This window comes from Rousettus aegyptiacus, unplaced genomic scaffold, assembly GCF_014176215.1.
Source record: "Rousettus aegyptiacus isolate mRouAeg1 unplaced genomic scaffold, mRouAeg1.p scaffold_m13_p_6, whole genome shotgun sequence".
NCBI lineage: Eukaryota > Metazoa > Chordata > Mammalia > Chiroptera > Pteropodidae > Rousettus > Rousettus aegyptiacus.
In genome coordinates this window covers 87,677,338-87,698,661 of record NW_023416309.1, presented here as the reverse complement: position 1 = coordinate 87,698,661, position 21,324 = coordinate 87,677,338, and the positions used below count along the sequence as shown (strand labels likewise).

The following is a 21,324-nucleotide window of genomic DNA, read 5'->3' as shown; positions in this document are numbered from 1 at the left end:
GTTGATTAATTGAAAGGATGTGAGCATCACTTAATTGTCCCTTATTGTTGCCGTAATGCCTTCCCAAACATTATTAATTACATTTTATAGATTGTGCTAGATGAACAAAGCTAAATTTTAATGCACCTTTTGGATGGGGGTGTGGTGATCAGGAATTAGGGAGTTTTAGGAAATAAGGTAGAAATTTCATTGAATATTTTGTATTCATTCAGCTACAAAGGTTTACACACGTACATACATGCTCTGAACATGGTCTTGGCGAAATAATAAAAACTTATTAAAGAGTTGGCATATTAGTTTCCTTATGCAACTGTTAAAACTTATTTTTAAATGCTGTTACCTATTTATGATACTCTAAGTACATAGCAATTTTTTCAGTATCTTTCAGTATTTTAAAAAATTGAAGTGATAAGATTATGTGACTGATTGCCATAAACCATTATGTATTTTTATCTAGTGTCTAGGTATATCAAATGAACTAACACACTTTTAATTTTATCTTTTTTTAAGGGTCAAGGTACTGATCGGCTACTTTCAACAGAATCTCATGATGAAGTAACTAATATTCTTCAGCAACCATTGGCCCTTGGTTACTTTGTATCAACTGCCAAAGCGGGTCCATTACCTGACTGGTTCTGGTCAGCATGTCCTCAAGCACAATATCAGTGTCCTCTTTTTCTTAAGGTACTGCCATTTCAATTTCAGTTCCAAAGTAATTATAATTAATGGCTTATATCCTAACATGTAGATGTGGCTTTTTGAAACTTTGTAGCTTTTGCCTAAGTTCTTAAATGCTTGCCACATATAACTTTCTACAGAAGATCACAGAGAGTTGTCTAACTATGAAACAACTCTAATTTTTAAATTCATATTAAGTTTGAGCTTTTTAATCTTAAGTGAGACTTCTAGGACCCTTGATTACATTATTTTCAACTACACATATGGAAGTTTACAACTGGATAAACTTTATATATCTTTAACAATTTCACTTTCTAATTGAGTATATGTAAAGTTCAGAAAAACTTACTTGTCCAAAGTCATACATTGATAGTAGACTCAAGATTAAAAACTGGATCTTTTAGTGGTTATAATGTTATTTTTTGAATTATATCATACCACACTTCTGTTAGTTTGCATTATTTTGGGGATTAAAGTATTTCTGTAAGAGTACTTGATATTTAGATCCTTTTATTGCTTTCCACAAAAACTTTCTAGCTTTGTATAAATTGCTATATTAAAACTATTGAGTGGTTTTCAAGTAATGAGGTTCCCTATAGTGACTTAGAACAAATTCATTAGCAAGTGATATAATGAGATTAAGATAAACCATAAAATGGTAAAATGAGATGTGAAAATGAGGCCTTATTCAGAGTTCGTCACTGCTGGTTGCTATTATTACTACTATTTCAAAATAACAATTCAGATTTGAGTCCCATATTCTCGGATAAACCCCCAGAAGTTGGACTGTTTTATTCCATAGGTCATGCTAACTTAACTACTTAACTAGTTTTTATTTGTAGGGTAAAAGTTGGATAGTGCACTTCAGTTTCTGGTGGTTACATTTTAATCCATTGCTCATTTGCCCCAAGAATATTTGCCCACGGTGCTTGCAGCTGCAGCGTTTTTAACATTTACCCTAAGATAATGTTCAGATTACGGTCCTAACCTTACCTCCAAAGTTTGCCATGAACTATCTCGCTTGTATTATTATTTTCACATCGCTCTAGTATATTGATAGTCTTTGAAACACATGAAATTATTCTATTTATAGCATTCTGTTTTTAGTAGTTCAGTTGCTGAAAATGACAAATCCTATGAAACGTAGCATTCATTTCTCTGCGTGATGTTAAATGAATGCTGGTATTGAGCTGCACATTTTTTTAAAAAAATGGGTAAAGGATTAATGGGTACATGAACTAATAGGCTTGTTTTTATCTTCTAAGGCTGTTAGTATTAAATCTTGATGCTCTTGGCACACTTACTATTAATAAGTCAGTAACATTTGAGATTAAATAGTCAACTTCTGTAGCATATTCATGAAGAATACAACAGCTGTTGATCTGAATTGACTATTAATGAGATAATATATTTAAAGTGTTAGCCAAGGTTAATAATTAATTTTAACATATGACTTTTCTTCCCATTCTAATATACGTGCAGTGGTCTGTACAGATCTCTTTACAAGAACATATTCCCAAGGGGGTTTATGCAAAATAGCAGTCCTTTTAGTTTCTATAAAACAAAGGGTTCTTTGGTCCTTTGGGAAGTGCTACACATGCTTTCTGCCCCCTTTTGTTATTATAATACAAGTATGCACGTTAAATGCTCTTAAAAACAGCAAATAGCATTGTTTACCATTTTCTAAATTAATACACAAGAAAAGGATTGTGTAAAACCTATTAGTGGGTTCATGACCTTAGTGTTTCATGGAACAGTTTTTAAGGAAACACTACTTTACGAAAAGTCAGAGGACTGTCTGTCCAGATTCTTTCCTACTCGGTATTTGCAGAGAGGATAGTGTAAAGTGGGCATTCACCCTTAGATACAATATTAGGACTTTTAGCGTGAATTACCAGGTAAGGCATAGCTTAACCACAGTTTTTCACCTTTTGTTTTTATATATCCCATTTTATTTCTATACCATAGGCAGTAAAACAACCTCGCTTGTTGCTTTTTGCTTCGAAAAATAATAAGTTAACTAGATGATTAAACACTGCAATTAGAACACTAGTACTAATTACGTTCATTTAATTTGTAGTGATCTGCCATATGACACTTGTTTTTAACTCATAAATCGAGATTATGTGCAATTGAAACATATACATATATATATTCCTGAATATATGACTGATGAGTTTATACATATATTACAGTTGTAGAGGAGACTTTACAGTATATAGAATGAGTTCCATAGTTGGTACTACCATCTTGTCATAGCTTTTTAACTGATACATATTGACAAAACGATTCACTTATTAAAATTAAAAAGAGTACCACTTTCATTTCTTTCACTCTTCATTGCCATAACTAAATGGATGTGCCAGTTGCTACTAGGCTACATGAAATTGAGCGGGCAGAGGAAGGTATTTATGTACTGTATTTCTGAGAGTGCTCATAATTCCACCAAAGGTAGATTTGTTTAAGCTTTATAGCTTTGTGTAGCACAGTGCCATGAGAACAGAAAACGAACGTAGAGTTTGGCTGATACTAGAGATTCATTTTCATGTGGGGAATACTTTAAAATATGGTGGGCTTTTGTTCCAAACGGGCTAGGGCTCTCACCAACTGTGTGACATTTTTGATTGTTCACTAGCAGTGAAATCCAAGAGAACCACCTGATTGCTGAGAGTATTTGCTGAAAATCAGAGTTCAGTTTTCAAGACAAATAAATCTGTTGAATTTTTCACATATCTCTTTGTCCTTCCCTGACTGTTCCAAATCTGTCTTCCTATTGTTTTCAAATAAGTAAGTTATGTTAACCAAGGGAAAAAAAAGATTTATAGCTTTGTAAGTAAAATATTTGCATATATTTATTCCTATTACCTTTTTTAGTGCTAAACCTAGGTATATGTGCATAGTCTTAAGTTCTGTGTAACCTGGAAACAGATTGTACTCAGGTTTATCAGTTTAGTGCTTTCTTAAATGTTTACACATCTAGGCAGTTTACACTTAGAAAATAATTGGAAATTTTGGAGGGGGATTATCATGTGGTCTCAAAAAATATAAAGCTGAAGAAAAAGAAGTAAGATTAAATACATCATACACTTCAAAGTTACTTCTGTAATGAATTAAGAAAGAAGCATCTTTATATTGACTTTCATTCCTTGCATAGGCCTAAAATGTATTTCATCAAGGAAGAGACCTTGGGAGAATAAGGTAAAACCAACTTTTTTTTTTCTACTTGGCTGACTGATTATCTGTTTGTTTGGGTTTTTTTAGGCCTCTTTGCACCTCCACGTGCCTTCAGTGCAATCTGACGAGCTGCTTCACAGTAAACACTCCCACCCACTTGACTCAAATCAGACTTCAGATGTCCTCAGGTACAGCTCTTTTTACTATTAAGGTGCTCCACTGCAACCGTGAATGAATATAATGTTGATCATAATTTTCTCATTTTTGATAATAGTTTACAGCTATGTATCCTTGGATCTGGATGACTAGATATAGAGATGAATTATGAATTATATCACTCAGAATGAGTGCTTTTCTTTCAAACACATGTAGTCTACTTTTGAGAGTTAAGTTTTAGGAAAATTAGTTCTCTTTAATCTCCCTAAGGACTCACTATTGCATACCTTTCATGTTTTTTTAAGTGACTTTGGATCTCAGATGCCATAATTGGGAACTACTTCTAAAATCTGCAGTGTAAACAGATACATGACTCATTTAATTTATTTGCTTTTCAGGTTTGTTTTGGAACAGTACAATGCACTCTCCTGGCTAACCTGTGACCCTGCAATCCAGGACAGACGTTCATGTCTCCCAATTCATTTTGTGGTGCTGAATCAGTTATATAACTTTATCATGAATATGCTGTGATCTTCATTTGATGGAACTGTGCAAGAAAAGAACAAGGAAAAAAGACATTTCGCTGCAAGATTAAGTTTCAAGTATCTCCTCAGTGACAGTCATTTGTGATAGGGTCTAAATCTTATTACTTCAACAAATATTGTTTTGACTTGGGGGAGGGGCTATAACCCTGCTATTTTTCATTGACTATACGGAACTCTTTAGGGTGATGACTGATCATACAAAACGTATTATAACATTTTCGTAGCAAAATTAACCTTTTTTTTTCCAGTCACAGTATTTGTGAAAAGTAATGAGCCATAGTACCCAGTCATGTTAAATGAATATTAAAAGCATGGAGAGGAAACGAGGAACAATGAATTTCAACATATGGCTTCAGAACATCAAGATGTTCTTGTATTGGATTATAGTATCTAGTATTCAGAATGCCTGCATCTCTTATTTATTGTAAGTTTTTAAATGTATAAATTGTCTTATATTTCTTAACCTCTTTTATAAAAATTTTCCTAGAAGGTTTATACTGCCTTCTTGCTTTAAAGCAATTGGTCTAAAATATATGTAATCGTCTTAATTAAAAAGTTGCAGTAGGGTTGCTTTTAGAGTATTATTTTTTTGTAAGGGGGTGGGTGGGACAGTAAATTTGTATTGTCTCGATGTACAGTTTAATGGGGATAGAGGGAGAATAATGTCCATACCATTGTGTGTGGAGGATTTACAGCTAAGCTGTAGTTGCAGAGTACATGTACAGTAATGAAGTTCACTGTGTTTATAAATTGAAAAGGTACCGGGTCTTACAGCATTTTATATATCACACCTTTACAGAATAACATGATGGCAATATACAAGTGATATTGTTAGGTAGTTTAACTTAGAATAAAATGAAAATTCTTCAGTTATATTTTGTACTATGGTTTAGGGCTATGACTAATATTTCAGGCCATTTCCAGTGAAAAGAAACTTAGTTTTACAAGAAAAACATTTGCTACTGAATGCTTAAACAAATTTTGGTGTTTAATGTTACATGCTTAAATTTTTTTCAGTTTTAACAGTGGCACATCTAGGCATGGGAATATTATTATGAAAATTATCTTCAAGATCTGCTATAAGGTTGAAATTTAGCCCAGCTCTAGGCATTTTACAAATTATTTTAAGAGCCGTCACTCTTGACTTTTTTTTTTTATTATTATTTTTAATTAAAGATTGGGAATGTGTGTGAGAGTATGCATATGTATGGGTGTGTGTGTGTGCAATCAAACTGTGGTGTAAATAGATTCTCAGTGAATCTGGTATTCAGACTCTTATTCCACTAAAGAACCATTTTCTAAACTTTAATCAGTTTCCTTTTGCCTTTTTTATTTATTTAATTTTCTTGGTTTGGAGATGACAGTCCCAAACACCAGAGTCTGTACTTTTCTGTAACACAGCTCAGATTAAGGCAGGGCATATGCCAAGGAGGTTCTCACCTCCCTAAAGAAGGGACTTGAATTTTAGGGACTTTAATTCACCCCTTCCTTCCATGCAGCTTCCCCTCTTCTTGTTTGCACATGCCAAGATAATTGCTTTTATGCAGGCTTTACCCCCTTGAAAAATTCTTTCTACAGTGCTGCTCACAAGAGAGTCCAAGTTAGCTTCCTACCTGTGTTGCTGACTTGAATTCACAGTCGCCAAGTCTACCTATCTTTCTTGGAAGCAGTCTAGCAAAATTCCACATTTGTAAGTTCTCTAATTCTCTACAAGGACAAAGTCAATTGTATTTACAAAACAGTAATTCGGTATGTTTTATTTTTTTACTGAAACTGAAACTTGTTTTGTAAATACTATATGTTTAGCTTCAGTACCACTTTCTTATGAACAATATAACTTCTTCAAATTGTGAATATTAAAACATTAACAAGTCTTGTTTTTCTATAAAGAAAATGTAACTGGTGTCAAAGATTTTCAATCATTTCTTCAAAATTATAATGCAATCCCAGTGGTCAGCATATTTCGAAATTATAATTTAAAGATCACATTTCTGCATTCATGTGAAATTTTGCTAACACACTACAGGATTATGTTGGCATGTTTTGTTCTGTACTTATTCTAAAAATACTTGTCTGAGATTTGAAGGAAAAGATGCTGATTTAGAATTTCTATGAAAAGAATATCCTTTTTTATATACTTAGCACAATAGTGACTTTTTTTTTTAAAGCTGTATTCTCAGTTGTTTAAAATCACTAGCCTTTAATAACCAGACTTCAGTCTGACAATAGATTTAAGAAAAATTATTCCCTGACAGTTTCTTTTATGTGGAGCCATAAGGATGGAACCCAGTATACAATTCCTTTTTATCTGGGAATCAGGGAGTAGTTCCCAAATAAACATGATTTACTGATAAGATTTTTTTCTTCCTTTCATACATAAGTTCACACTCAAATAGAAAATTATTAAATAGCCATTATAAAAGGTCAGGAGACTTATTTCAGAAAAAAAAAAAAAGCCTTTATGCAGGATGAGTGGATCTGACTTAAAAATGTACTGTCACAGACAAGTATGGGTAATTTTGTTTAAATAGGTAAGCAAAATAATATACTTTATACCAGTTGATCACCAACATCTTGACTTCTTTGTTACAGTGCTAATATCTGTTTTTTTTTGTGAAGTTATCCATTACAAAGCAGGGTGGAAGTTCAGTATTTGGAAATTTAAAAGGATTACTTATATAATGTCTAGCTTCCAGCCAGTGAGAAACATCTAGCCATACCTTTCTTATGCAAGCCATTCAGTTATCAGGACTGTGAATTAACACTGTATGAATAAATTCTGTACACCTTATTGTTTGGCCAGAAGGCCACCAAGTGTACTTACATGTAATCCTTAATTTTTAAAGTAGCTGTAATTTTTAACTCTTTCTAAACTTTTCTTAAACCACTAAAATTAAGCTCTTACTAGTCAGTTATCCTCAGCTGTATTCGTACTCAAATTGTCAGTATGGCACAGATTACTGTATTAAAATATTCTCCTTTCGTCTTCATATTTACCTTCTGAGGTAATTTTTTAACTTAATGTATTACTACGAAGATTTGAAGATCTTTAATCAAGCACTATGTTAATACTGTAATATCAAAATACTATGTTGCATTATTTAAAATGTTCAGATTGAATACATTAAAAGGAAGTTTTTAAATGCTGTTGCATCCTATAATTTGCTATTCATCCACTATGGCATTGCATATCAGTCTATTAACACATTTAATGTGCATGAGTGATGTTTTGGTCTGCGTTTCCTCCTTAAGATTTTAGTTTGTCAAAATTAAGGAAAAATGTTTTCGATGTACTTTTATTTTTATTTTTTGGCCCTCTACCCTGCCGCCCCCAAAATCAGCTGGAAATCTTAACTTTTTGGTTTGTTTTTTTTTGGTGTTTTAATGGGCCCAGAACTATGGTTTAAAATATATTTTTTTTTTCTTTTTTGTGTGGAGTATTAAAAAAACTGGATTAGGGACCTAAAATACTCCTCAGGTTGATGTATTCATGAAGTTTTAAAATAGCTTTAGTTTTCAAAGTAAACTGGATTTGTGGACCTTAACGTTACTGAATTTAAACTACAAATTGTAACGTCATTACTGGACATGTGTCAGCATCAACTCTCTCAAATAGCTTGGTCACTTTATGAAGGGGCGTTTTAAAGTTGTTTAGCAGTGACACAATATGGTCCAATTGTTTTTTTTTTTTTTAATGTGACAAAAAAAAGAATAAGGAACAAACACTATTGCTGCCGAATGCCATAACACTGAGTTGTACAAATTGTGATTGAGGAAATGAAAAGGTTTATACTTTTAAAAAAAAATTTCAAATGGAATAAATTATTCATGAAGCCTTCATTGTGGTGTCTCATTCTGTCGAAAATATTTCTCTTAAATTTGGGTAAAAATTAGTAGTAATATTTGTGTCATTTACAAACAGAAAGGGGCAACCTAAAAACTGATTGATGGACTTTTAACTTCTCCATCTGAAGTCTTTTATTTTAAAAAAAGATTTTAATCATATAGTAATGTGTGATGTATAGGCTAATTGTATATGCACATACATACTAATTCCTTTTATACTGATCACTTTGATATCGGTTTTCTAGTCTAAAGTTACCTTTGAGTCTGTGGCTATGCCACCCTGAACAAGCCCGATCCTGTCTGATCTTAGAAGCTGAGCAGGGTCAGTTAGTACTTGGAAGGGAAACCACCTAGGAAGACTGGGTGCTGTAGGCTTAAAAAAATAAAATAAAAAGATAAGGGATTGTAAGTTGACAAGGTCCTTGCAATCTGTGAGGTCAACCAAGGGTTGCCTCGCCTAAAAAAATAATAAAGTTACCTTTGAATATTTAAAGCATAGCTCTCCTATTTTTTAGATCACATAAATGTTTCTGAAACAAAGTGTTCAGATATAAACACTACCTCATAAATAGTTCTGTCCATTTTGTATAAGCAGCTATTTTAAATATTTTTGTCCAAACTTCAGCTAAGGGTAAATTCCAAAGTTGTCATTTTGAAAGACTTTCTGCCAGCAGAATTTTAAAATAATCCTTTAAAAGGATATGTATGTTGTCGGCATGTAAATTATTTTCTGTCTCACAGTTTATATTCCTCAATAATTTTTTTTTTACTAGTGTTAGGTATGACTAAAAACTGCAAATCAGGCTTGGCTTTTTTTTTTGGGGGGGGTGTTCACTTAGTACGTACCTTTCTTTACTAGTTGTAGTTTCAATATTGAAAACCAAGCCCTGAAAAATCATATTGAGGGGCTTACTCTGAAGGAAATGATTTTTTTTTTCTTAATAGCTAAATCAAATCTGCAAAACACAAACTCTTCCTTGTAAACAGTCATGAAAAACTATTTTGTGTGTTGATTATCAAATATGTTCGTTTCTACCTAATGTCCTGACTTTAAATTAGCATTATTCAATGCCATATAAATTATTAAATAAAACAGCTTTATCTGGGTGGACCACTGCAATATACTGCTAACTTGGTCTCTCTACTGTGTGTTCTTTACCTGATAGCTTAAAATCCTTTATGGCTGATGTTTGCTCGAAAGATAAATGCCAAAAGTCTTAACGTGTGTTCCCTGCCCACTTCTCCACAAGCCTCAAACTGGGCCTCTTTTCCTGTGTTCTCCTCCTAGCCTCTTAGGCATTTTGAGTTCTTTGAGTGCCCCGTGGTTATTTTTGCCTTGCCTCTCCATAATTACCCCATGTATCCTTGCTTCAGATCAGGTCCCCTTGTTAAATACTATAATAATCTATGTGGAGCCTAAGTTGTCCGATTATTTCTCCCCATACCCAGTGATTCCATGAGGGTAAAAAATTGGTCTTTTTTGCTTACCACTGTATTTCCTGAATCCAACACAACACTGAATGTGTAGTAAAGCACTGAAATATTTTGCGAATAGACTTCATGTGATAAAACACCTCAAACCACAGAACTTAGCTTAAATGTGAGTTTTACAAATAAATGAAGTTATAAAATTCAAACTACTTGGGAATCAGTTTTACATTAGTACAACTAGTTTAGGATCACTAGATTAGGATTCTTGTACTCAAATTTTCCAGCGTCTAGTTTGTGACTTCAGGCAAAAAATTCAACCTCGTGAAGTCTCAGTTTGTCATTTGTAGATGACCTTAATAGTAGTCATACCTTTCTAACCAGCTTAGTGAACCTCAAAGGAAATTGCAAAAGCCACTTTGATATTTGTAAAATAGGAATTGTGAGGAATCATTAATACCTATGTCCCCTAGAAGAGTCAAATCCAGAATGAACTAAGGCTTGCACGAGGAAAACAATATGCTTAGGGCTACAACAAGGGTTTTTTAAGTGTTCCTAGCAAGAGCAAGGATGAAGAAGATAAAGAGTAAAGTATTTAGTACTCAATCTTTATCTCCCTTCTGTCCCAACCTACCCCTCCAAAAAAGAAATAAGCTTGAAGGGTCTTTAATATCTAAAATATAACATACATGTGATGGAATTAAAATCTGAGATAGTTTACTGATTTACAGGAACTAGTTGCTGAAGTCTCCAGATCCAAATGAATTACCTCCTGGGTGCTGGAAGAACTTGCACATAAGATTTTTGAAACACTGGAAAAAACTGAAAGGTCCTAGAAGAATGGAAATGGACAACTTCCCTGTTTTAAAAGTTATGTACTAGAAACTACTAAAAAATTTACTGGACTTTATGAACAAGATCATAGAAGCCAGCACAGTTTCACTAAAGCACTATTTATTCAATAAACTGATTATCTACTATCTACTAATTATTATATAAATCTTTGACCTTAAGTTCTCTGTCTCCTCAGAATCATACTTGTATAAACATAATTAGTTTGATGGGCCCTCTAAAGTGATATGAATAACAATGCAGTGCATATACAAGACAAAATAACTGAAATCTATCTCATTACATTTTGACAGAATTGCTAAACTGATTATGGAAACACGTTCAGCAGGTTATTTAATAAGTTTTCATGGTATCTGTACACTTGAAGTATTAATTCAAAAGCCAGTATTAAGTGCCATACTGTGCTGAGGGCAAAGAAATGAAATATGGTTCTTGCCCTCAAAGTACTTACTTTCTGGTGGGAGAAACAGACAAGTTCTAACAATTATAGTGTAAGATGTGAAGTACTATGATAGAAGAAAAGCAGAGGGTGGCTTGGGAGCACTGAAGAGGGATACTTTAATGAAGAGAAGTGGTTTGTCACAGAAAGATTTCTTAGCAAGGGAATGCTGGATGTGAGAGGTAAAGAGAATAAAATTCATTCCAGACAGAATGAATGGTGGGAACCAAGCAGTCAAAACTGACTAAACTAGAGGCACCATGGTAGGACATGGCAAGAGTCCAGGCTAAAGAGCTAGAAGTCAGACCATGAAAAACTTGCCTTTTAAGTTCCTCCTTGAGGAAAATCAACTTTATCCCCAAGCATCGAAGTGTTTTAGTTCCCGGGGTGATTCATAATTGGTTGAACAATCCCATCCAAAAAGGCTTGATTGGTGGAGATATGTCAACCTGGAGGGATGTCTAATGCTATACTATAGAACCATGGCTAGATCTTATTCAACATTTTATCCATAAAATTAATGAAGATATGATCTGTATAGCCGAAGCAGACAGCCAGTGTAAAAGAGGAGTCCAAAAGATCTTAACAGGCTGTAACAATGAAAGAAATCTTAGAAGAGGGCACACTATGGAAAACTTATTAAAAGAGCTCTGTGTTGAGAAAACTGGAGCTAGATGTCTCCTGAGATCCTTTACTTTTGAAATTCCGTGATTCTATTTCCAAAGAACATTGGCCCTCCTTTAAATACCTAGGTCTCATAATTTCTTGAAGCTCATTTACTCAGCAATAGACTCCATAAAGGCACCCAGTATTCCTTAAACATGGTAATGTTCTTCCGTCCTCCTTTTGGTTTCTCCTTTTCTTTCCCCAGTCTGACTGAAAAATAAAGTAGAAGAGTAAATAAAAGTAATCCAGTCAGAGGAGGATGTTTACTTCATCCAGGAAGGAGTCTTTTGCCCCCAAGTGTAGGAGCTACACAGCATGTTTCATTAATTCTAAGACACCAGTAATTGTAAGACATTGTTATTTTATGTACCACTAAGAAATAAAAAATGCCAAGTAGGATTTAACACACTTGATTTTAAGACATCCCAATTTCAGAAATGTTCGAATGTGAAAAAAAGGTCACAATTTATGACATAGATCTTTATGAACAGAAATGGTAATGAGCCGCAGTGCTACATTGGTCTTAAAGGATTATTTCCTCAGATATTTCATAATCGCAAAAGGGCACACCATAATTATATAAGCTACTCCTCTGATAATCAGGTTTTGTGATTCACAGGAAACTAAATGTTTGGGCTAATTTGTTGCGTTATTTACCATTCTAGAAATTCCTGAATCTGCTGAATTAAACATCTGGGTTGAAAAGTCTTTATAAATTGATTTTAGTAAAGTAATCAGCCTCAGAGGAAGCACGTCTAAAACTCAAAAGCTCATGAGTAAACCTTTTTTTACTAGGGTGTCTGAGTTCTATATGACTGTCAAAATGATTTCATTGACAAACATTACAATGTAGATTTGAAAGACTTGCTAAGTGGATATAAGGGGGAAAGACTGGAGTCTAAGATGACTTCCAGGTACCTGGCTTGAGCGACTTGGAGGGTGGTGGTGGTGATATTTACAGAGATAAGAATTGGAAGAGAAGAAACAGGGGACTTAGAGGAAAATAAGTGTCAGCACTGATCACACTCTAGCTATCTCATTCAGGCTGGATGCGATTTGTTGTTCTCTGGATATCAAAATGGATCTGCAATGTTTTTTCTCCATTAATGATTTCAGGATCATAAACAATTCGAGTTGGAAGAAAGTAAAAATTAGTTCTTATCTATCTTCTCCTCATTCATTCCCAAACCAGTATTTGAATTCCCTTTATACTCTCCCTGTGAAATGATCATCCAGGGAGATGAAATTGCTTTACCTCTCCAAGTCTCAATTTACACAACTGTAAAATGGAGATTATTACCTACCTCAGAGAATTAAATCAGTAGACTAGAGCACTAGTGCCTAGCAAGTGATCAAAAAATAAGTCTTTAATAAATTTCAGCTTAAAAAATGACTCGTACAGTTGTGAAATAAATTTGTGTGTAGTGAACTATGTAAAGAAATAGAATACATAACAATTAGGACGTATTATTTCATAAAACGTTCGTTTCCATTTAAATGGGGAGTATAAATGCATATGTGTTGAGACACTATGTAAAATGTATTAATGCGGATCAGGTGAAAAAAAGTTTGAGAAACTGCAACCACCACACATTAGTTCTCTTCTTCTTTGCTGATTTTTCATGTTCAAAGCAGACTTTATTTTCAAAGAAGTTATCCCTCTGTCAGAGCCTTGGAAACTATGAATTATGTAATACCATATCTCTGTAAAATATTTTTGTTTTCAAAGTCCTAAATCCACTACGACCGAACCAGGTCCTAGAAATAGTATGAAAATACATAGGGACTAGTGGTTTTTAATCTTTTCTGGGTGATCAGATTTCTTTTGAAAAGCTGGACGTTTTGGACCCTCTTTCCGGAACATATGCCAAGCACTCGCAATTTTGCAGATTCCAGAGAATTTCTGAAACTTCATTCTTCGCGCTCTAAGATCTAAAGGCTCTAAATTAAGAACCCAGAAATGAAAATGTTTAACTTCTGACCGTGTGTGAATGAGGTCGAGAGCAGAAGGCAGATCGAGATTAGATTACTTATTAAATTTTCCTACAAATCCTAGCATTCTAGAACTTTTACCTGCTTTGTCACTTGAATGCCACGATAATCTTGTGATGATGAAACCGCAGTTCGAAGGGGTTTAATGATTGGTGTAAAAGGACTGAGCTAGTATCCTCTACCAGACTAGAAGAAAGTTCCGAAGACTTCAGAGGTAAAATTGGGCAGAGCGGACAGCGGGAGAGGAAGGGGTGGGGCCGCGCACGCGCGCCGTTGCATCAGCGCCGACGTCTCCCCGTGTCTTCTCGCAGCCACCCTTCCTTTCAGTCCAGTACGGTGGCCGACGGGAGCCAGACGCTGGGGATGAATGAAGGTGCTGGGTACAGGTTGAAACAGTCTCCTTCGCTTTCCGCTCCCTTCAGTCTGGGTTCTCCCTTTGCGCGCTGTCCCCGCCCAGCCTCTATAGCGCCGCAGACCCTATTGGTTCCGGCGTCTGAGTTCTTGGTGCCCGGGTCGACTGGGGTCGACTCAGGGCACCGTGAGTGTAGGGGAACCCAGGATATCGCCTAGGCCCAGTTTTGGACCGCGCTCTCAATTTCTACCGTGTCCCGCTTCTAAGGCGTGGAATCCGGGTAGGGGCCTGGGAGTTTGGAGGGTAGATGTTAAGGTATGAAGTTTCCGCTGTTCAGGCCTCAGCGCGTGCCCTGGTCCGCGTCGGCCACCCGCCGGACATTTCTCAGCCAGAGAGAGGGACTGGTTGGTTCTCATTACGCCCAGGGCAAGACCTATGATCACACAGGGTCCGGCGCTTCTGCTCCTTCAGCCCGCCCCTCTGTTAAAAGGCCAGCTCCTCTTGCTTAAAAGCAAAACGGTGTTTCTGTTCACGACTGTTACCCATGATGGCTTTGACTGACTGGTCCCTGTTCTCTCTCTCTCTCTCTCTCTCTCTCTCTCTCTCTCTCTCTCTCTCTCTCTCTCTCTCTCTCTCTCTCTCTCTCTCTCTCTCTCTCTCTCTCTCTCTCTCTCTCTCTCTCTCTCTCTCTCTCTCTCTCTCGACAGAGAAGTGCCCTAGTGGAACCCATCTTTCTCTCATAGCTAATTGCACCTCCACAGCTGTTTTTTACCCAGGGTACATAGAATATTGTTAAAGCTTCCAGACATTGCTTCTGTCTACTGAGGCGATTTTTAAATGCTGACTCTTGGAGGGTGGGAAATAGAAGCCTAACATTCTTTACATATGTTAGGTAGGCATATGAAACTAAAGTTCGGAAGAGGAGCATTCTTAACTATGCCATTCATTTACTTTTATTTTACGTTGTGGCGCTCATATGATTGGTGTAGCGGAGAAAGCTGCGGACTGGGATAACCTGCTAAATGAGAGTTCAACCTTGACTTTTGCCATTAACTAGTAATACTACTGTGGGCTTATTATGTAATCTCTCTAGGCTTCATATTCCTTCGTAGCAAAATAAGAGTGTTAGAACAGAAGATCCTTAAGGCTGAAAGAGACATTAACATGCTCTCTTTTCTTTCTCATTTTCCAGATGGTGGTAGAAACATAGGGAGCCTTTAGTTGTCCCAGGAACCCATTGCCAACATAGGGGCCTTTTAAAGACAGACCACATTTTTCAGGGTGTTTAAAAAAGCAGCCTTCATACATGTGGAAATACACCCCTACTTTCATTTTTATATATTTATTTTTTTTACATTAGGATCAACAGTGATGATGACTGAGTGTACAAGCCTTCAGTTTGTCAGCCCGTTTGCTTTTGAGGCAATGCAGAAGGTGGATGTTGTTCGTTTGGCATCTTTAAGTGATCCAGAATTAAGACTTCTTCTGCCCTGCTTAGTGCGGATGGCACTTTGTGCTCCTGCTGACCAAAGCCAAAGCTGGGCCCAGGATAAAAAACTCATCCTTCGCCTTCTTTCTGGAGTGGAAGCTGTCAATTCAATTGTTGCATTGTTGTCTGTGGACTTTCATGCTTTAGAACAAGATGCCAACAAAGAACAGCAGCTTAGGTAATGTTATGTTATATAATATGTGGATCGATATTTACTTGCATTTGCCTAAGATGGGAGAATCAAATGTTTTTTGGAGCTTTTCAAGCTTTTTATTGGATACTTCTCCAGAAAAGAGACGATTGAGAATCTAAACTTTGGAGAGCACTTAGTTTTTAAAAATATATTTATAGTTAAAATTCTTTTAAATTCCATATTATAAAATGTTGTATAGAAAAGTTTGGCTGTACACACTGTTGTATTCAGGGTAAACTGATTAGGCCAATTACTTGCATGGGAAGTGGGTAGGTTAAGCTCCCTTGGAGTAGAATGATTTATTAGAATCAACTGGGAGGCTTTTTAAGCTCCCATTGATTCTCCGAAATTTTGGGCAGATGTTTTGTCCTTTTCCGCCCATTGTGAATCTAGTAGTGGGTCACTTTTGTTATTGGAAATGAATGTTAGCTATCATTCGTGATGGAGTCTTTACATAGATTGTGAATTCCTGAAATAGGCAAACTAAATGGTATTTCAGAAGTAATACATTCATGAAATGTATAAAAAGAATGCATACATTTTGTTTCAATAACATAATTTTTCTGCTTTTGTATATTTTCCAATGTTCTCATAATTATTGTTTTACATGTCTGTGCTGTTAGGCATAAACTTGGAGGAGGCACTGGAGAAAGCATCCTCGTATCGCAGCTTCAGCATGGACTGACGTTAGAGTTTGAACACAGTGATTCACCTCGTCGATTACGTCTTGTGCTTAGTGAACTGTTGGCAATTATGAACAAGGTGCATTTATTTTAATCACAGCTCAAAATATGCATAATTTGATATGTACATATAAAAGGTAGAAACAGTCAAGAAGGCAGGCAGGTTACATCCTTAATCTATACCTATTTCTATTCATTATGTAAGTTTTCCTTGAAAGGATAGTAAATGCCTGCCTTAAAGACTTTTTTTCTATGATTACTATTTACTCGCATTTATGCCTATTCTGTATTCTCTATCATAGGCATTTTTTTCTGTATGGTGCTCATACAGTGGCTTCTTGATAGTTAGAAAGGTAACATAGTTCAAGACTTGTACAAATTACCAAATTTGATGATACCTTAATAGGATACAATTTCTTCTATAAAATGTTATGATGTGTAACTAAAAAATGTATGCAATTCCTTTAGACACTGAATGAGCATAAATTATCTTATATAACAGTGAGTAGAGTGTACCAAAGCTGAATTGGGTGTAGGATCATTGGCTAGCCTCACCAGATGACTAAATTGTTTCTATACAGTAATGAAGGCTATTCAGCTTCTCATCTCAGCAAAATGATAGACACTTTAGGTCATGGACCTTTCGGTAATTATGGTTAATTGAAACTCTGAATTTTAAATTTGTCAATGTCAGGGGAGTAGCACTACAAAGAACAAAATTGGATCTTCATGTTAAGATGGCTTAAATGAGATTAGGCCCACAATATCAGAAGCAAAGTTATTTACTGTTAGAATTTCAAGATCAGTTAATTTATAATAAAGTTTAGTTTTATAAATCGTGGGGGGGGGGGGGTGGGAAACCCTTAATTCTTTTTCCAAAGAAAATACTAGGTAAAAGAGTGTTTTTGTTAGTTTTAGATAGTTTTTAAGATACATTACAAACCTTTTAAAAATTTCCTTTTATTACAGTTATTTCCTTCTTTTCTACTGTACTGAAAGTCTTTAATTTTAATCAGTTTTTTTCCTGCATCTTTTTTTCAATATCTCACTTGATAGCTCTAATAAAACAGGTGGCCTTTCTCTTATGAGAGGTTTCTAATTTTCCAGTTCAGTACTCTTTTAATATGGGAAATGTGGTGATGAAACTACTGAAGGAAATTTTCAAAAAAGTTAGTAGGTGCTTTTGTTGACCTAAATTTTTATTCTTTATTTTACTCACAGTTTATTCAGAATTGAACATGAATTTTTATTTATTATACGACTTAAAGTTTACAGTGTTTTGGCTCTTTTTCAGCTACAACTTACATAGGTAGTATTTCCAGTTCATTGCTTTGATTTGTCTTATATTTAATTCCAGATGTCTCCAAACATTTATATAAAAATAAATTATAGCGACCCATATTGCTATGTCCGAATAATAATTAATGTGACTGCTAATTGGTTACATTGGTTTACATTCATCAAATACTGCACATTCTAATGCAGTATATTAATAACAAATTAAGAGACATTGTGTGTACTCAACAAATAATTACAAAATTAGTAAGGGATTTAATTACCTGGAATTAATAGAATTCATCTTTTCTTTCCTTCCTTCTTTCCTTCCTTTTTTCCCTTCTTCCTTCCCTTTTTTAAGGTATCTGAGTCCAGTGGAGAATTTTTTTTCAAGTCATCTGAGCTATTTGAGAGTCCAGTCTATTTGGAGGAAGCTGCAGATGTACTTTGTATTTTACAAGCAGGTACTGTAATGAATGCTAAGATACATTTTACATATAGTTTCTTGTTAAATGATACTTGTTAAATTTCTTAATCTGGAATGTACCTTAAAAGGTTAAGTCAAAAATGGCTAATAGTAGGACAATGATTAAGTAAAGTATATTATTTCTTTAGTAGGGAATATTGTATAGCCATTAAAATGGTGTATTTGAAGAAATTTAGTGATTTTGGCAAATTGCAAAAAAATAAGTTTTATGCAAAAAGCAAGGGGCAACACAGTGAATAGAATTATAGTTCCAGTTTTGTTAAATTTTATAACAATACCCATAGGGGGAATAAAATAAAATAGTTTAGATTATTAACTTTGAGTGATGAGATTAGAACTATTTTTATAATAGGTATATATGATTAGAATTAAAAGGTAGAGAACAGCAAGGCTCGATGGAACGCGCCTGTAGAGCCCATTCCTAGGAGAGGCTGAGGCCCATGGATTGAGGATGCCCAGGGTTCAGAACTACCACTCTGTGCACTGTGCCTGGCGCCAGCATGGGGCCTTCCGTGGGAGGGGAGAGACCCAGTCTAGGCTGGACATGGAGGAGGGCAAACACCCCGTGCTGGGCAGCAGTGCGCCGTACCTGGGAGCAGTGCCAGAATTTCCACCCAGACTTCTGATGAGACCTGGTTTCTCTTTTTTTAACTTTCTTTTTTGGATTTTCTTTTTAAAAATTCTTATTCCCCAGCATTATTTTGGTTCACAGTGGACCTTCTGACCTCACTGGTGGGGCAATGTACATATTACTGTTAAAAAAAAAAAAAAAGAGGACATAAAAATGCAAAGAAGATTTTAATGAAAATAACTCTTGATCAGCACTATAGTGATGACAGTGTTCTTTGTTGTATTGTTAAATACAGTCTGTTAAATACAATAGCCACTAGGCATATGTGGTTATGGCTTACTTGAAGTGTGGCTAATATGACTGGAGAACTGAACTATTTTTTATTTTATTTAATTTAAATTGTCAATTGTGTCTGGTGACTGTCCTACTGGACAATTCAGCTCTAGACCATGAAAAGAAAGTGCCTTAATTTAATTGCTTTTAAATGACAAAGTTGAAAGATGTTTAATATGTGACAATGAAATACACTCCTTTGTAGTAACAATAACTTTGTTTTTTTATAGAGCTCCCCTCTCTGCTTCCTATAGTTGATGTAGCTGAAGCCTTGCTACATGTTAGAAATGGTGCTTGGTTCTTGTGTCTGTTGGTGGCCAATGTTCCTGATAGTTTCAATGAAGGTAAATGTAAATTTAAATTGGGATAAGGAAGAGATTTACTTAGGCATGTACAGGATCTATTTTTGAGTTAAGAAGAAGCATTTATGGGGTTTTGATATTTGTCCTTTGAAAGAGTTTTAGCATTAATTGTAGAAAGATTTGATTTACAGATTTCAAAATTGTTGAGATTACAAATTTAAGTCTGGCGATATTTAGCAAAAAAAATTTTCTTTTGCTGGTTGTCACCAGTGTGTATGTAATAGGACAGTAAAAATATCAGAGAACTAAAAGATGTAATCTCTATGCTCAGGGAGCTAAGGAGAGAAGACATGTATCTGTGAAATAGCCTAAAAGTAATATGAGATGTGTGTAATCAGAAATATCAGCAACCAGACCTTTGATTTTTAGCTTTATTGCTGTCACTTTGCAGAAGAACATAGGATAGAAATTAAGAAAAATCAACTGAAATTTTCACCTCTATTTTGAACTATTACTGTTTGGTTCTGGGTGATATCACAATAAAAACATTTACTGAGCAAGGTGTTTTGCAAATTGATAGCCAAGGAGTGAAAGTTCCTGCATCTGGAAGTCATTGTTTCTGGTCTGTCACTTATTCTTTGTATGATTTCCATCACGATAAACTTAACTTTTCATCTGTGAAATTGAAATATTGATGATAATATTTTCCTGATATTTCTCAGAGGTTTATTGAATACCACAAGATACATAAAGCCCTCTGTAAATTGTGTCCTTGCTGATTTTCTGTCTGCTTGTTCTGTCACTTAGAGAGGAGTGTTAATGTCTTCAACACATGATTATAGATTTGTCTGTTTCTCCTTTGTCAGCTTTTGTTTCATGTATTTTGAAGCTGTTATTATTGGATCCATGTACATTTAGGATTGTTATATCTTTTTGATGAATTGTTTTTCATTATGAAATGTCCTTTATCCCTAGTAATATTTCTTCTTTTAAAATCTACTTTATCTAATATTAATACAGTCATGTCAGCTTTCTTACAGTTAGTATTTGCATAGTGTGTGTGTGTGTGTGTGTTTATACACATCTTTATTTTTAATCTATCTCTGTGTTTATATATAAGGTGGGTTTCATGTAGACAGATACAGTTAGGTAGTGAGGTCTTTTTTTAAATTTAGTGGTAGTCTCTGCCTTTTAATTGGAGTAATTAGACATTTACATAGACTATTTAATGTGATTATCGTAGCAGTTAGATTTAAGTCTGTCATCTTGTTATTGGTTTTCTGTTTGTTCCCGTTTTCCTTTTCCTTTATTTGGATTGAAATTTTTTAGGATTGCATTTTATTTCCTCTGCTAATTACCTGTACATTTTTTTTTTCATTTTTTTTCTTTGCATTTATTTAATTTATAGTTGTAGAGTTTATAGTATGCATCTTTAGCTTATGGCAGCTTAGTTTCTAACGATTTTACACCTCTTCACATATAATGTAATATACTCTATTTCCCCCTCCTATCTTTTATGCCACCATTGTTACAGATTTTATTTCTACATGTGTCGTAAACCTGAGTACATTGTTAACTACTTTTGCTTTAAACAATTATATTTTAAAGACTTTCAAAACACAAGGGAAAAGTCTTTTTCTTTATCTATATTTACCGTTTTTTGGTGCTCTTCATTCTTTTTTGTAGCTTCATATTTCTATCTGGTCTAATTTCTCTTAAGCTTGAAGAACTTCCTTTAATCTTGTAGTTCAGGTTTTTTGGCAATAAAATTTCTAGCTTTTTTTTTTTTTTAATCTGAAAAAAGTCATTTTGCCTTCATTTTTGAAAGGTATTTTAATTGGATATGAAATTTTAGAATGATAT

General features: G+C 34.7%; 2 protein-coding genes across 7 annotated transcripts in view; both read left to right on the top strand.

The window, feature by feature from the left end:
- The window catches only part of MED13 (mediator complex subunit 13), a 94,474-nt gene extending 86,081 nt beyond the window's left edge, over positions 1 to 8,393 (top strand). The window contains exons 28-30 of the mRNA XM_016143388.2: positions 511 to 684; positions 3,940 to 4,040; positions 4,407 to 8,393. Of these exons, the coding sequence (XP_015998874.1) occupies positions 511 to 684; positions 3,940 to 4,040; positions 4,407 to 4,539 (408 nt within the window). The 3' untranslated portion in view covers positions 4,540 to 8,393. The remainder of the gene's footprint in view (positions 1 to 510; positions 685 to 3,939; positions 4,041 to 4,406) is intronic.
- A 5,576-nt stretch (positions 8,394 to 13,969) lies between these two features.
- INTS2 (integrator complex subunit 2) overlaps positions 13,970 to 21,324 on the top strand; it is a 49,786-nt gene continuing 42,431 nt past the window's right edge. For 2 of the 6 annotated variants that reach the window (XM_016143385.2, XM_016143381.2), the window contains exons 1-5: positions 14,057 to 14,162; positions 15,489 to 15,795; positions 16,434 to 16,572; positions 18,130 to 18,232; positions 19,390 to 19,503. In XM_016143385.2, the coding sequence (XP_015998871.1) occupies positions 14,144 to 14,162; positions 15,489 to 15,795; positions 16,434 to 16,572; positions 18,130 to 18,232; positions 19,390 to 19,503 (682 nt within the window). In that variant the 5' untranslated portion in view covers positions 14,057 to 14,143. Of the gene's footprint in view, positions 13,991 to 14,056; positions 14,163 to 14,268; positions 14,409 to 15,488; positions 15,796 to 16,433; positions 16,573 to 18,129; positions 18,233 to 19,389; positions 19,504 to 21,324 lie in introns of those variants that run through there. The other 4 variants (XM_016143384.2, XM_016143382.2, XM_036222338.1 and 1 more) reach the window with 4 other exon arrangements.